Source organism: Callithrix jacchus, chromosome 7, assembly GCF_049354715.1.
Source record: "Callithrix jacchus isolate 240 chromosome 7, calJac240_pri, whole genome shotgun sequence".
Lineage (NCBI taxonomy): Eukaryota > Metazoa > Chordata > Mammalia > Primates > Cebidae > Callithrix > Callithrix jacchus.
In genome coordinates this window covers 51024725-51041177 of record NC_133508.1, presented here as the reverse complement: position 1 = coordinate 51041177, position 16453 = coordinate 51024725, and the positions used below count along the sequence as shown (strand labels likewise).

Here is a 16453-nt window from a genome sequence, read left to right as displayed (position 1 = left end):
AACATACAAAAATGAAAGTTATGAAAGTATCAAATTAGCAGTATTTTAGATGTCATATTATCTTAGAAACTGATTTTTTTAATATACCACACACATACACAGTATCATGTTATTCATTAGAATATTATCTGTATATTAAAAATAAATGTTATGTACTTTTAATATTAAGCATCTCAAATAACTACACATTCACTAGATTAGTAAAACTTTCATCAAAATATTTTTAAATTTCAGGATCATGGCCACAGAAGCAGGAATAAGAAGCAGCTAAAATAAATGCTTCAAAACACTGAGAATGTTCTAGTCTCTTATCCAGAATCCCTCATGACATTTTCCTAATACACGCACCAAGTTTTAACCTTTTAAACAAAGATACCTTCTCCTATTTTTCAGAGAAAAGGTTAGAACAGAAAAAAAATGCTAAAGAAGTTTGAAAAAATGAAAGCATAACTACTAAACTGCAGTGTGTTTTGCCTACAGTATGTGTTTGGGTGGTTGGGGGGTGTTAATTACTATCTCTTTAAGGAACAATCGAATCAAGCACTCTTCAGTAAAAGTTCCAAGTAAAAAAAGCCAGATTACATTTGGCTACAAACTCAAGAAGCTTTAAAAATTTTATATAGACATGCATATTCTAAGAATCTATTGTGGAATAAAGACAATGAGGAAATCAATGAGTCCTCCTCATTAGGAAAATTCAAGAGCACACACCTATAGGTTAGGGTAAAACTCTTTTCACCTCCTGGTCTCCTTTAATGTTTCTCCTCTGGAATGAGTCAAGCAGCTAGAACAGGAAAGCTTTATCAGCAAACAAAACCTCTTAAGAGGGTACTGCTTCAAACAGTTCAAATGTATTCTTCTTAAATGAAAAAGTGGAAAAAAAAAGTTATCCCACTTGACAAACTTTCTGGCAAAGCAAATAAAAAACAAAACGTCACCTCCTAAAACTTAAAAAACTAACAAGCATGATGTAACTCAATTATATCTACAAACAAATCATAACTGTACTTACAGTTTTTGTAATAATCTTTAGGGCACACATTAACTAAAGCATGTTCATTATCTATAACATTCAGCTCAAAAAAACTTTAAAATGTATACTTTTATTGGTAGAACAGCCAGACTGTTAAGCCAGTCTCAACACAAGACCAGTGCTGCCAAGTTGGAAGCTAATCATTGGCTTCTCATCAATAGGACAAAATTAAAGAGCTCTATAATCCTAGACTCTAGATGCTCTGCACTGCAGAGGGAGCTGGGCAAAAGCAATGTGTGTCTCACTGTGCTCTTTTGGTTTCAAAACTAACAGCAAAATAATATAAAACCTAAGAGAAAGAAAATATTCATTAGAAACCCAGAACAACAAATATGTCATTTGAAAAACACTTGACAGACAACAGCTAGCAAGGGGTAAAAACTCAATCTGTGTTTTTAAAAACTGTTTATCTGGGGTGCTCAAAGGAATGCAACACACCGATGCAATTCATAAATCTCCAAAGCAAAAATAACTGAAGGTGTCACCATAACTGATCTTTCCTACACCAAAGACTTCACTTAATCACAGTCTTGCTCTTTAAAGTGGGCACTTCTTACGGTGAGCAGTGAAAATTCACCTTGGCTAGTCAGTAAAGCAAATAAAACACTGCAACTTATACAGTATATCTGTCCTACTTAGAAACATTATGCATGAAAACTGGATTTAGGTAAGACAGCGCCTTTAATTTAGGGCCTGTGTGAACTTGGCAAAGCATGTAGCCCCTTGGAGCATCAGTTTCCTCTTCTACAATTGATGATAACTGACCTCAACTTTGCAGTGTTATTGGGAGGATTAGCTATAGTACACACAGAACAACCAGCACAATGCTAGAAACAAGGGTAATTGCTGTCATTGTCACCATCAACAGAAATGAGTGATTCATGGCATGACATGACATGCAAGTAAGTGTCAAGGCATGACATGTGTCCATATCAAAATATACTGAATAAATAAATGCAGCCAAGAACTCTTGTAATGTATGAAAACTGGTTTAATGTGAGTGGCTAAAAGAAAAACAGCTACTTTCAGTATTTCTCTTTTTCACTTAAAGAAACAATAGCATTTTCAAATAACTTTTGCTTCTCCATGTCATTCAGCTCCTCTAAACTATTTCAACCAAATTATGAACACTAATTAAAACACTCTCAGCCAGATGAATGGTCAAAATAAAAGTCAAGGCCTGTGCCTGGCAGCATGTGAAATATAAACAAGCAATCTAATGCCTACAAAGTACCATGCCAGTTTACCTGAAACTTCGCTCCCCACACAACCTTTAACTAAAAGAAATGTCAATTTTTATCCAATTCCTCAATTCTTTAGAGGCAACTTTAAATACAAAACTCCACCCTGTAATACCAGCTATTAGGGTAATACCCATGTAATACTCCATGCCTGTAATACCAGCTATTAGGGAAGCGAAGGAAGACGGCTTCGGCTCAGGAGTTGGAGTCCAACCTGGCAACACAGAGAGACCCTGTCTCTACAAAATAAATTAAAAAATTTTTAAAGTTTTTTTTTTTAATAAAATAAAAAACTACACCTTCCTCTCTGTAATACTCCTATGAACATTAGTTTGAATATCATAACAGCTATCTGAAAACTGAAACATGAAACTAAATAAAAATTCATAATTTAGAAAAAGAACCTAGTGTTCATATTGAAGGAAAGCACAGGAAATTGGGTTTTTTTACTTTCAAATTATAAGTGGATGTGTAAAAATCAACTAAAGTATTTTGAACTAACTATAAGGGTCTTGTTACCTCTTTTGTATCCTTTAGAAAAAGTAATCATAATCAAACCTTTTTTCTGTATTAGGAAGTCTCACCTTCAATTTACATATGGACAAGAGAACCAAAATAACAACCTAAAAATAGAGCACAGCATGGTTCCCAATACGCACAATTATGATGTTTAAAACTTTTTAATCATGGCATATGTTAGGGTTTTTGCAAATTCACCCACTAAAATACTGGTGAGAAATTTGCAAAATGCTTTGAAAAGTTTTAGTCCACATAATTTCCCTGTAAACAAGGATAGATAAAAGAATCAAAGGCACAAAATGAAAATACTGACCAACATTTTTATCTCAGTTTGGAGCAATTCAGCAGCAGCAGCAGAACTGCATTTTTTTTAATTCCCTAACTCCTACTGTTGAAGAAATACTAATTAAAACTGTACTGAGCTTTTAAAAACAGACCACCACAACACCAGCAGAGAGTTCATCCTGGCAAGCAACCACCAGCGACAGAACATTCAATGCTCAGCAAAGGCACCCTCAGGAGGCAGCCAGAAAGCTAGAGCAGAGACAGGCCCCTCCAAGACTGACCAACCCGGAAGCAGCTTATTTGTGTCCAACGCCACAAGGTTGCCAGCATAAAGCCAGACACAGGAACACTGCCATGTCCAAGTGCTCCACATCCTGCTCCAGCACCTGCAAACAGGAACCACAGGCCAGTGCCCAGTGAGTGGGCACAGGACCTGCCCACCAGGCACCCAGTAGGCATAAGGCCCATCCTCAGACACCAGGCCAATGCCCTGTGAGTGGGCACAGGACCTGCCCACCAGGCACCCAGTAAGCATAAGGCCCATCCTCAGACACAGGCCTCTGTCATTCAGCTTGCAGTCTGAAACAGAGCTGCCAGCTGCTAGGAAAGGTTAGGAGATCAAACTCCATGGAAGCCTGACCACTCTGCGTTTATTAAATGTATTCTGTAATTTCAACTTTAAATGGAACCAATGTTGTCACTTCTGTTGTAGCCAACCGCATGTGGACAAAAAGCTGCATGTTATATAAAGAAAAGGCATGGAAAACCTGGTTCAAATTCTGACTGTGATTCATTGGTAGACGCTTGGACAAGTTTTCCAGTTTTGGAAGTGTCCATTTCCTTCCCCCTCACCAACCAGAACACCCACCAAGTCTGACGTGTGCGTGGCTGTAATGAAACAGACCTGGAAACTCCGCAATGGAGGAGGATGGTAACTGCTGTAGTCATCTCTCCTTTCCCTACCAACCAACACAGCCGCTTGGTGCAGCACCTGGCAGAAAAAGGGCCAATATATGTCCATTTGCATAACTAAGTTTCATACTCCAAAAATACTCCTGTAAGCTATTTTATAATGAGTAGAACTGCTAATAGTACTGGGTCCCTCTTCCTGGAACCCTCAGCCACTAGAACTTCTTGTGTCATTTATGTCATAACCTCAGAAAGGTCACCCCTGGCCACCCACCAACAGTCAGGCCATACAACCTACCCTATGACACACTATTGACATTACAAGACATGCCTACCTCTGTCGGCCTGCAGTCCCCACTCTCCAGAATGTAATTCTATGTGAACAGGGACCCTTGTCATTTTAGTTCTTTGCTGAAACTCCAGCCCCCAGAATAGCACCTGACACAGATGCAAGGAATACTTGTTAAATAACAGAGAGGAAGACCATCCACACAGTTACAACTTCTCAGCCCCCAAGGTTCCTCTTAACGTCCTCCTTGTTCCTCTCTCTGTTCTGAAATGTCCCCATCCTGCCACCCTTTCTACATAGTCTCCCTAACCAGCCCAGCCCAGCTCAGCATCCCTTTTTCCTCCTCTTAGGGAGGGTAATAGTCCTTACTGCCTATACCATCTGTTTAGCACTTTTTTTAAAAAAAAAAAAAAGTACCTTAGACTGAGTTATCTTTGCATATGGCTCTCTTACCTCCCTAAATTTTAAGTTTCTAAAGGGTTGTTATTCAACATCTTTATTGAAGAATTTCAAATATATACAATTTCAAAAGACTTTAGTGTTCTTCGCAGTACCAAGGTTTTTAATTTAAACAATTCTGATGGTAGAGACAGATAATATATCACTCTGCTAAGCTGATTATAATTTAACTGTTCTGTGGTGACTAAAAGTCATGGAGATAAATGCTTATAAACTAGTTGATATTCTCAGGCACTACTTAAGGTTTTTATGAAGGACTACCTGAACCTATTAAATGACCTTACAAAACCTGTTCTTTATCATTCATTGCTCATTTTTGTTATAAACTTTGTCTTCTTCAATGTCCAGCTTTCAGGTATAAAACGTCCTGCTGCTATAAATATAAACTCTTTTCTCCTAATTTGCTGTGAACAGTGAGATCAATAGGTTAGAACTAGGCCTAAAGCAAGGGTGAATCAGCACAGAATGAGGCTGCGACATAGGAAGAAAGAGGGAAAGAAGAGACCCAATGCTTATTCTGAGCTTCCACAGGTGCTCCATAAATCCCCATTGAATACATGAGTCACCAAGTCAGTAGTTCCTCCGCAAGCAGCAGGGAAGTAAATGCCAACCATATTCTGAGACGTGGTACTTACATTTCTAAGAGCCCACGGCTTCACAGAGCATGTTTTTATTATCTCACTTGCTCTTGACAACTTTGTGAGATTAGATGCACAAGTATCATTGATATTATGATATTCATTTTTAAGGCTAGGGAAACTTCGTCTCGGAGAGGTAACATGAGTTGCCCAAAATCGCATACCTGGTAAACACCCAGGCATCCCGGTTTTCATTCCTTCCACTAATCCCATTTGTAGAAAGCCACTGTTGTTTCTCCAGGTTAAAAGAACTTCAGGTAAGGCTCTTATGCAGCTGAGAAAGCAGGGAAAGCACTGCCATGATAGTCTACATTCTGGAAGAGCATTTGCCAACAGTCATTGCTTACTGCTAACGAGCAAATTCAATTTCTCATTTCTCACCAAAACAAATGGGACAGAGATCAAGGAGACGAGAAATATTTCTAAATTTGACCATTTCTATGCTATTTTATAATTGTAATCTTTCTATGCTTCACATTAAAATAACCTGAAACACCTGACACCAAAAACCCTCCTTGCTCTCTACCTGAAAGTTTAATCTATTTCATCCAAGTAACACGTTTTCCATTTTACAGAGGCTGCTCAGATATGCAAAAAAAAAAAAAAAGTGAAGATCAATCACAAAGCTGAGAATCCAAATTAAACTCTAGTTTAAAACGTCTGATGTATGCCCATCTTTGGCCCGTGGGCAAAACTGCATGCTCCATGGTCGCACACAATATGAATGAACTGTGTTCTCACAGCACTGCGTTCTTTTCCTTCAACACATTTGTGTGAGTCATTGCCAATCAATGAATATTTATTGAGGGCCGACTACGTGCCAACCATCTAGGCGCTGATCAGGTATTTACTGATTTAATGATGATTTCCCCGAAGAGACTACAGGCACCATGAGAAGAGTTACTGCTGCCTTTTTGCTCATCACTGTGCAGTACAACAGAGCACAGTGCCTAGCACACAGCATGGGCTAAATAAACATTAAATGAATGAATATGGGGGGGAGGGGGGAGGGGACGGGGAGCGTGGGAGGTAATGAGGGGAGAGAGGAGAAGGGTCCACCACTTTGTATGTAAAGAAATTAGGGCTTTGCCCTGCCCAAACAAGCCTATGATCCACCAGCAATCTGATGAATTCTGAAAGGCACCACATGCAACGCACAGCTGTAAGCATAGCAGCTGTCAGGCAAAGAAGCTGAGGTCCAGAACTATGAAGAATTCAGCCCTTTGTTTTTCTCTCTGTCTAAGAATGAAAATGAAGTTAGGCCCACTGTCAATCTACCTGTATGCTGCATGTATTCAACATGCGGCTTTCAGCAATACTAAGTTAACATTGCCTCTGAATGACACTTGTGTTGATTCACTCTCTGACAACACTACCTGAAAAGATATTATTTAAATGTCTGAGGTCACACATAAAACCTAAATAGAACCGAGTTAATATAAAAAAAAAATCTCCATTTCAGGTCTTTGCAAGCTATAAGTTGGAAAGGAAAAAAAGGTTTTATTTAAAAGTAAAAAAAGGTTTGACTCATTATTTAAACTCTTCAAAGTTTAAGTCTTAGAGAGCAAACAGGTCTCTTTACCAGTAAGCTGTTAAAAACAGACTGTAAGTTCCAAGAGTGAGCTTTGCGTAAGTCTTTTAATTAAAACCTGGGATTCTGGGTTATAGGCTGCCCAGAATAGTACATAACAATAGGATAATAAGAAATATGAACTATTTAGGTCAATATAAAACACCAGCCATCTATGCAGGTATAAAATTGCAGATATTAAGTTCACATATCTCCAATATAGCAAAAAGTATATGTTCAAGTTTTCCCCACATCCAACTAAAAGAAAAAAAATTTACAGATAAGCAAAAGAGTAATGACGTATGTTCTAATAAACATGCACATCAAAGTATGCCAAACAGAGGTTTGCATTAAACTGAGGTTGCTATTAAACTACAAATCTATTTAAGTACATGAGTTAGTTACGATTAGTGGCACAGTAAAGAGAGTCCTGTCCTCCCCATCTCCAGCCCCCTACATATCACAACTTACCTGGAAGGCTGGTAACATTAAACCAAATGAATACAAAATAAAGGAACAAGTTGAATTACATAAAAAGTTTTCATTGCAACCAATTAAGCACTAAGCCTAATAACAAAATCTCAGTACTCAGTTAAAGTTTAAAAAAACAAAAAACAAACAAACTAAAAAAACTGGGAACTTTCTAGACTCTGATCATCTGATTCAGGATCAAAAGCATTTAACACTCTAAAGCAGTGACTAAATCACATCAATAAATAGACAATGCATATTCAGTAAAAGGCCTACCAACTGTTCCATGGGTGAGTTAATTGTATTTTCATTTTATGGTGATATACAAAGAATACATACTTGAAAAATCAAAACAGACTTCTTGCCTACATTCCTTAATGACGATTTTAATATTTTCCCAAATCGAGTTTACGGTATGATTTTAATCACACTATGTCTTCCACAACTCACTTTGCAATGTTGGGTAAAGGATGGACCTGTTTGTTCAGATGACTAAAAAAATTTACTTAAGACCTAAGGTGAGAGAAAAAAAAAAAAAAAAAAAACACCTGTATTTGTATCAATAAGAAACTACCATACTGTGCCTTGGCATATTTTCAAACTGGAATCTATGACCGATTCCTGAGTTCACAGTAAAATTCTTCATAAAAAAAAAAAAGTCCCAACGTGTCAGTATGCCAGCTGGAAATATGATACAGCCAAACTATTTTCCTAACCAGAAATTATCCCCTCCCTTTTTAAGTCTGACTACAATACTTTACCTTTTGTTGGAAATCATCAGAAGTCGTAAAACTATGAGAATTGCGTCAAAACGACAGAACAACACGCTCTCTAACTTCCACAACCCCCTAGGCATCCTTTCGGAAGCCCATCGCGCCCGCAGTCTCCCTGCCCTCCCCGCCGCCTCCTGTCTCTGTGTCTGTCTGTCTCTGCCCCTGCCTCCCCCACTCCCCCGCCCCGACTCCGCGGCCGACGCAGCCCGCATCCCGAGCTGCGGGCCCGAGTCTGAGGAGCCGTGCTGTCAGGCCGGCCCCGAGAAGGCTCGGGCGCCCGCCTTGCGCGCGGATGCGGAGCGCGGCTCGGGGTGCCCGCGGGAGAGCGTCCGGCCCAGGAGAGACGTCCGCGCACTTTCCTCAGCCAGGGCTCTAAGTCACAAGTTAGAAAACAGCCCGAGCGAGCGGCGGCCGTGATTCAGCAGCGGGGCCCGGCCGGCCCGGGCGGGAGGGCGGCCGATCGCAGGGCCCGAGCGGGACCGCGGGGCGGGAGCAGGGCAGGGCCGGGCCGAGTCCGGAAAAGGTCACTGAGACGCCGCGGGCGCCGCCGTCCGAGCCCGCGACCCGCCTCGCGGTCAGGCCAGCAGCGGCGGGGGCGGCAGGGCGGCGTCGCGTGCGGGCGTGGTGCCGAGGCCGGGCAGGCGGGCCGGGGGGCTCCTACCTTTCCGGCTCTTGGGGGAGCTCCGCTTACTCCGGGCGCTGGCTCGCTCTTCCTCAATCGCAGCTGCTATCTCAGGGTTGTCTTCCCCATTGTACCAGACCAGGAGCTCCTCGCCCGGCGCGATTGGCTGCGGGGAGAGAAGAGACAAGCGCCGGGCCAATCAGAGCGGCGGTTGTTGGCGGGGGCGGGGCGCGCACCGGGACGCGGGAGGGAGCGGCGCCGATGGCAAACAGCTGTCGGCGGCGCCCCGCGCACCCAGCTAGCAGGAAGGGCTCCCGGCCCCAAGCGGGCCGCGCCGGCGCCCGGAACCCTCTGCTGGAGGGAGGACCGCACCCGCGGCGCCAGGAGAGGGGCGCGGAAGGCCAGGTGACGGGCAGCGGAGCCCGGGTGCTGTCACAGCTTCCTGTTTAAAGCCTCACGACGGCCCACGCACGGGAAAAAATAAAACATGGGACCATTTTGCTCACGAAATCTGAAGTCAAGAAATGTAAAGCGTGCGGCGTGGAAAGCAGAGTGCTGAAAGATAAAGACCAGGGCGCGTTACAGACCCCAAGAGCAACTTCAACAGGACGAGGAGGAACCACGCGCAAGCACTTACGAATACGCCGCGGTTTCTAGCCCAGCGCCTCCAATGGGAGGCCGCCCGGGGCCACCAACCTGCTCGGGTCCTGGGAGGTCCGTGCCTCGCCCTTTGGACCGTACATCAAACTTCTACATTTTAACTTTCAAATATAGCAGGAAGTATCTCCCATGCATTATGCTGCTAAACCATTACATTCTTAAGCCATGTATGACTGGGAGTAGTGAGGACCACCATCAAACTGATTCCACGCAGAACAAGATCCAGAAGAAAAAACACACTGAGTGCAAAGTTTACATCCCTAGAATTTGGGGAAACAGCTTATTGGTTTCTCTCACAACGACTGATCTGTTCAAAAGTTTCAAGGGTATCAATACAAATAAAATTGTATTTAAAACCGACTGAATAAAAATAAGAATCCATGAGTCCAGCCTGATGTGAATGAAGGAAGGAAGGAAGGAACAAGTAAATAAAAAGGAAAGCTCTTCCTTAAAGGAGATGCCAACTAATCAGTAAAAAAGAAATGCTGATTAGAAAATTGCCATTTGACAATCATTACAGTAATGATTAATTCAAGCAAGACTCAATCATGAATGGATGCTAAAAGTAGGTAAAAGTTAGGAGTAACAAAATACATTGCCTCAGAATATCTCCCCATAAAATAGTTATTAATTACAAAAGAAAAAAAAACACTTTAATAATAAGACAAATCAACAGCATATGTCTCCTAATACGATGCACAGAAAACAGAGCATCACTTCCGGTAGATTTCTGCACAAAATCCTTACATAGAATTTAATCATTATGAAATACAAGAGAAGCTCAAACTCTGGGACGTTCTGTAAAATAACCAACCAGTTCTCAAAACTAAAAGGTTATAAAAGACAAAGACTAAGGTACCATCCAAACACATGAGACATGACAACAGATGTGAAAACATTTTACAAACACGATTGGAACAACTGACAGAATCTGAGTAAGATGTACATATTAGCTAATAAAATAATGTGTTGGTGTTAGCCTCCTGATTTGGATCATTGCACAATGGTTATCTTAAGAGAGTGATCCTGTGTGTTTTGCGTTTTGTGTTTTTTGCGGGGAGGGAAATTCCACCTACAGTTTAAAAACAAAATAGTTCCTCACTTCAACATACCTTCTAGTCTAGATAAAGCCCCTAAAAGTAAATACTACTTCGCTTAATTCTCTGTAGAATTCTCACTGTTTATATAGTCCAAATTTTAAAATACTCTAAATTCTTTAAAATAAAAGCAGCTGTTTCTTTTGCTCTCCTCCACCCCTAAGAAAAAATCTGCCTTTCTCTTATTTTTGAACCAGTTAAATCTAACAAAAAAATTTAATATACAAGATGTTAATGAGTGAAAGCCTCACAAACACCTTTGGCATTCTAATGAGCTAGTCTGTTGAAAGAACAGGCTTATGTTAGAGAAAACTGTAGATGAAATGTGTAGTTTCTCTATTTTTTTGTTGTAAGTCTCATATTTAAGAAATGGTGGTATCAACTAATATTTGAAATGACTAGAGTTCTCAGAAATACGTAAAGTCTTAAAACCAAAGCAAAAAAAGAGCACGGGAAGGAGTGAGAACAAACGCGCTCCCCATATATTCCCCACTGAAATAGCATAACCAGAGAACTAGCGAGAAGATATCACTGGACATTTTCAAGATTCCTCTAAGAATAAGAGCTTAAGTTTCCCTGTTCTCTCCATTGCAGTTGTCAGGGAAATGCTAACTGAACTAGCAACTTGGTGAAGTTAAATATCCATGCAAACGCCCCTTGGGAGGGCACTCATGTCCTAAGATATTCTTGTTGCTGCAAAACACACAAAGTAAAAACACTCCAAAATCTGTACCACAAATCAATACGAAAGTTCTAGCACTGGTGAAGTGTTAGAACAAAAGGAACATATTTGTTAGCTGCTGAACAGCTTTCAAATTTATTAGTGATCATAGTGGCTCATATCTGCAATCCCTGAACTCTGGGAGGCTGAGGTGGGCAGATCGCTTGAGGCCAGGAGTTTAACATCAGCCTAAGCAATATGGTGAAACCCTGTCTCTACTAAAAATACAAAAATTAGCCAGGCATGGTGGTGCATGCCTGTAGTCAGAGCTATTCAGGAAGCTGAGGTGGGAGGATCACTTGAGCTTGGAAGGCAAAAAAAGGCCGGGCATGGTGGCTCATGCCTGTAATCCCAACACTTTGGGAGGCCCAGATGGGTCAAAGATTTGAGACCAGCCTGGCCAACATGGTGAACCTCGTCTCTACTAAAGATACAAAAAATCAGCTGGGTGTGGTGGCATATGCCTGTAATCCTTGCTACTCAGGAGGCTGAGGCAGGAGAATCACTTGAACCCAGGAGGTGGAGGTTGCAGTGAGCCAAGATCACGCCATTGCCCTCCAGCCTGAGCCACAGGGCAAGACTACATCTTAAAAAAAAATAGTAGTAGAAAACAAAACAAAATTATTAGCAACTTGAAATGGTTATATTACAGAACTATATATGCTTTGCAACTTTATATTAAAACAGCTACACCAATGGACCCTTATGATGAGAAAAATAATAATATATATTTTTTAAATCAAAGCTTGTTTTCTTCCATACTATGTTGTTTTTTCCTTCTGCACTGATTAGCATTTTTAAGTTAAATTCAAAAGAAAAGAAAAACTACTGCCTTCAGAAAGGAAATATAAATCCACATCAAAAAAAGTCAGAAGACCAAACAACCTTTCTTTAAATATATTTTGATGTTAAAGAAAAAATTAACAACAAAGATTTTAAACTCTTCCTACGTTCTCTTTGGGTTCAGAAAGGTATAAAACCAAGAATCTACTCCATGTTCTCTTCTTTAAACATCAGCATATATAAAATAAACTTGAAATTTTACTAAACAAATCGGGAAGAAGCAAGGTAATATTCCCCATACTGGGTAAGGAATATTAGAAAAATGTGCCTAAATCTAAAAAATATTAGAAAATGAAAGAAGTATTCCAGGATCACTCAAACACACAAAGTACAGCCACTCATACCCACCTACAATCCAGTCCCCAGCACGGTCTTTTAAAAAGTCATAGGTCAGATCTTGGCCTCAACTCTCCAATTGGTGAACAGCACTTAACCCTAAAACTCATCCATCCCTGTGGACCTCACCAGCCTCATCTCCTAAGATTCCTCTCCTCCTCCCTCTAGCCACATGGGCTTTTGTTCTATTCCTTTAAAAAACAAACCAAAAACATTAGCTTATTTCTCCTCTAAGGCCTTTGCTCCTACCACTCCCCTTCCTGGATTGCTCTTCCAGCAGACCTTTTCGTGGCTGTCTCCTTCCTATCCCAGAAGTGGGGTTCAAACATCTTTCCTCAGAAAGGCCTTCCCTGACTCACTAGAGACAAAGCAGCCCTCTCCTACCTAGCTAGTCTCTATCACATTTTACTGTCTTAACACACTGATCACTACCAGAAATTACTTTCCTATTTACTTGTTTATTATCTGCCTCTTTCCCTGTAACACGGAAGATCCACCAGACCAGAGACCTTGTCTGTCCTGTTCACCACTATAGGAGAGGTCTTGGTACACAGTAGACTCGCAATAAATATTCATCAAACTCATAAACAGAGGAATGAAGGGACAGCAGAGTTAACAGCTAAATTTCAGGAATTTAAATCATTTTTAACCATATTAAAAACAAAACCAATGTTGAGATTTCCCAATTATCTGGTGTAATAAGTTGACAAGGTGATACAGAGCCCAGAGAGCATCACATGTCATTTCTTCACAAAACCTTACCCACGGAACACTTAATCTAGAAGAACAGAGTTAGATAATCACTAGTAAAAAATGTGAAAGGCTTTGTACCTACTTGAGCAAATATCAAAGATCAAGTTTAGGGGAGGTCTGCAAAAATCAGAAGTGTTATTTTGGACAAAAGTAATAGTACTAGTATAGCTAGTTAACACTTGAGGACTTACACTGGACTAAGAACTGTTCACAGAACCTTCTCTATATTGATTTGTTTAACCTTCACAACAAACTATGAAGCAGTCTTATTATTACCTCCATTTTATGGATGAGAAGACTAAGACACATAGAGAGTAAGTACCTTTGCGTGGTCACATATCTAGAAACCAAAATTTGCTCACAAAAGAGTCTGCTCCAGAGTCTCCCTCCTGACCATGACACCATACCACCTTGTAAAAAATAACAGCAATCATGTATTGGCACCTATTAGGTGCTGGAGCTCTATCCATATTCACCCATGCAATCATCACAACCACACTATGAGGTCAATGCCATAATTACCTGTATCTTACAATGAGGGCACTGAGGCATGGAGAGGGGCTTAGCTAAGGTTACAAAGCTAGTAAGGTCACATCTACTTGCCTTGGATCACAGCAAGTCAGGATTTAACCTAGGCAGTCTGGCTTCAGAGTTCACTCTCCCAGGCACTATTCTATCTTGCTACTTAGTGTTTCTCTGAATTTGCATCAGAGATGAACATATTTTAACTTGAAGTATAATGAAGGAATTGCAGTGTCCCAATATCCACATGGATAATAGGAACTTCTTTCCTATACCTTGATTGTCTCATATTCATCCCCTAACCAGTATTTCACCTCTACCAGGATTCTACCTCACTGATTCAACTATATGTATTTCTCACTTTAAATACTCTTGAGAAACAGAATGCATTCTTGTATTCAATTTCAAACTTCGATATAAGAAAACTGTAGAGTAATACCTACTAGAAAAGCATGCTACTACAATCCAGCAGAACAAAAATGGAAAACAAGGTTTTTAAAGTCCTAAATAAGAAAGTATAACAAAACAATCTCCTGCAGGGATTGGATGCAAGGACCTGGGTATAAGCATGGTCAAAGGCAGGCTAGTTGGCTAACCATGTCGGGAAAGCTGCAGCGAAGGAAAATTAAATGGCTACATGTTAACTCAACTTCCAGAAGGCTATTGCCACCACACTAACAAAACCCAGCACACTGCAAAGCTCACCACTATCTGAAATGTGTGCTCACCAAGTGTTCAACTCCATGGAGGTAATTTTTTTCATAGACCATTCTCCAATCTATGACATTTTTAATGAAAGTAAGTGAATAAAGAGAAATTTGCCTTATGGCAAGTTTGCGTATCTGTTGCAAAAAGCAACAACCATCCATCTTAACAGGCTCGAGACTCTTAGAAAATCTCCAGGTATAATGTGGATTTGTCTTCTTCAAGAATGTGATCCATGAAAATGAGGGAGAGACATGGCCTTCTCAACGAAGAAATGCAGCAACACTCAACGCTTCCTAATACTTAACGTCTCTGAAAGTGCTCTATAACCTCATTACCAGTACTAAAACATAACCTCATTACCAGTCCTAAAACATGACTTTCTTCTCCAAGGAAAATGTGGCAGAAGGAAGAAACATGTTCTGAGTAAAATTTAGGGAAAAGAAAAGCTAATCCAATGCTGCATTAATATCAAAGACTAACAATGTGTATTCAATTAACACAGACCCACGATAGCTATTGATGGTTTCTTACAGTTGGATAAATCTGCCAGTCAGACAGTTCCTAATGCCTCTGTGTCTTAGGAGGAGGGAAGCAGCTGCCACTTGCTTAACTCATCAGTATCTTTAAAGGAGCAGTGTGTAATTATTTAACATGATCTTCATGATTTAGCTCCCTGACACACATGGGCAACCATATATTTACAACACAGAACCTTGAGTGTGTGGATGAAGCACTTCCAAATATAATCTTTTCAAGGTCTGCAAAGTCATTATCAGTCACAACTAAGGATAGCATTAGATAAGCATAAGCAGGGCCAGGCATTGTGGCTCATGCCCGTAATCCCAGTACTTTGGGAGGCTGAGGCCGGTAGATCGCTCGAACCCAGGAGTTTGAGACCAGCCTGGACAACATAGCAAAGCTCTGTCTCTACAAAAATTAGCTGGGTGTGGTGGCATGTGCCTGTAGTGCCAGCTACTCAGGAGGCTGAGGTCTAAGGATCACCCAAGCCTGGGGAGGCTTAGGCTACAGTGAGCCGTGATGGAGCCCCTGCACTCTAGCCTGAGCAACAGAATAAGACAATCTCAAAAAACAAGGAAAACATAGCAGAGTAACTAATGGTAAATTAATTCTAACACTGTTACCTTTAAAGTTTTATAGTAAATGGCTCTGTTGATTTCCAGTGGGAATAAATTTTGCTCTTCTCCCGAGCAAGCCCAATTCACATACCGCAGCCAGTTTCCCTTCTCTGGATCAGTGGCATCAATGCACATCCATCCCAAATTTGGGTAATATACCTTGAGAATGGAGAGAAATAAAAAACTGTTGTTAAAATAGAAATATCTTTAAAATGTTTCCATTTTTAACTTTTAAGGATAATTCGTTTTCATTATATGCAAGTACTCTATATAACGCATTTCATAAAAACAAGCAACAGAGAAAAGAAAAAGGTAAAAATTGAAATTAAAAACTGTGTAAATCTCATTGTTTTTCTATTTAGGCTTGTTTTTTTCTCCCCCACAAACTTAAAAGGCTATAGTTAACATGCTTGGTATCTCCAAATGCTTACAAATATGGACACAGAGACAAATAACAGCTATGCTCCTTAAAGTGTGACTTAGAAAGGAAAACAGCTTGCACTGTTGTTCAGCAGCACCCACATCCCAAGCTTTCTGGGTTGCTCCACTAGCCAAGTATGGCGTCCTGGCCTTGCCAGGTAATAGAGTTCAGCAGGTCCCTTCCTCACAGAGCTGACAGGGACTTCAGGAGTGAACAAGCATCATGAACCAGGCACATGGATGACAGGATATGATGCTCTGCAAACTCAGCTCACCCTTAAAACTTGCTCCATCCAGAGCATCTGCAAGGGCGAAGGGGCAATGGAACAGACTCTGGGAAATATCAATGCCCTTCAAAAAGAAAAGGACCAAAACCTCAACCCCTTTTAGAAGTCAAATGAAATCTCTTGCAAGAAGCCTTCCCTTCTCACCCACACCAATTCCTCCC

The 16453-nt window shown here is 40.7% G+C and overlaps 1 protein-coding gene across 11 annotated transcripts in view; it reads right to left on the bottom strand.

Moving 5' to 3' along the window:
- Positions 1-16453, bottom strand: part of PRDM2 (PR/SET domain 2) — a 126654-nt gene that overhangs the window by 63721 nt on the left and 46480 nt on the right. For 5 of the 11 annotated variants that reach the window (XM_035307793.3, XM_017974339.4, XM_035307799.3 and 2 more), the window contains exons 5-6: positions 15592-15744; positions 8849-8975 (exon numbers count right to left, since the gene is read on the bottom strand). In XM_035307793.3, coding sequence (XP_035163684.1) covers positions 8849-8975; positions 15592-15744 — 280 coding nt within the window. Of the gene's footprint in view, positions 1-8175; positions 8976-15591; positions 15745-16453 lie in introns of those variants that run through there. The other 6 variants (XM_078330416.1, XM_078330419.1, XM_078330420.1 and 3 more) reach the window with 5 other exon arrangements.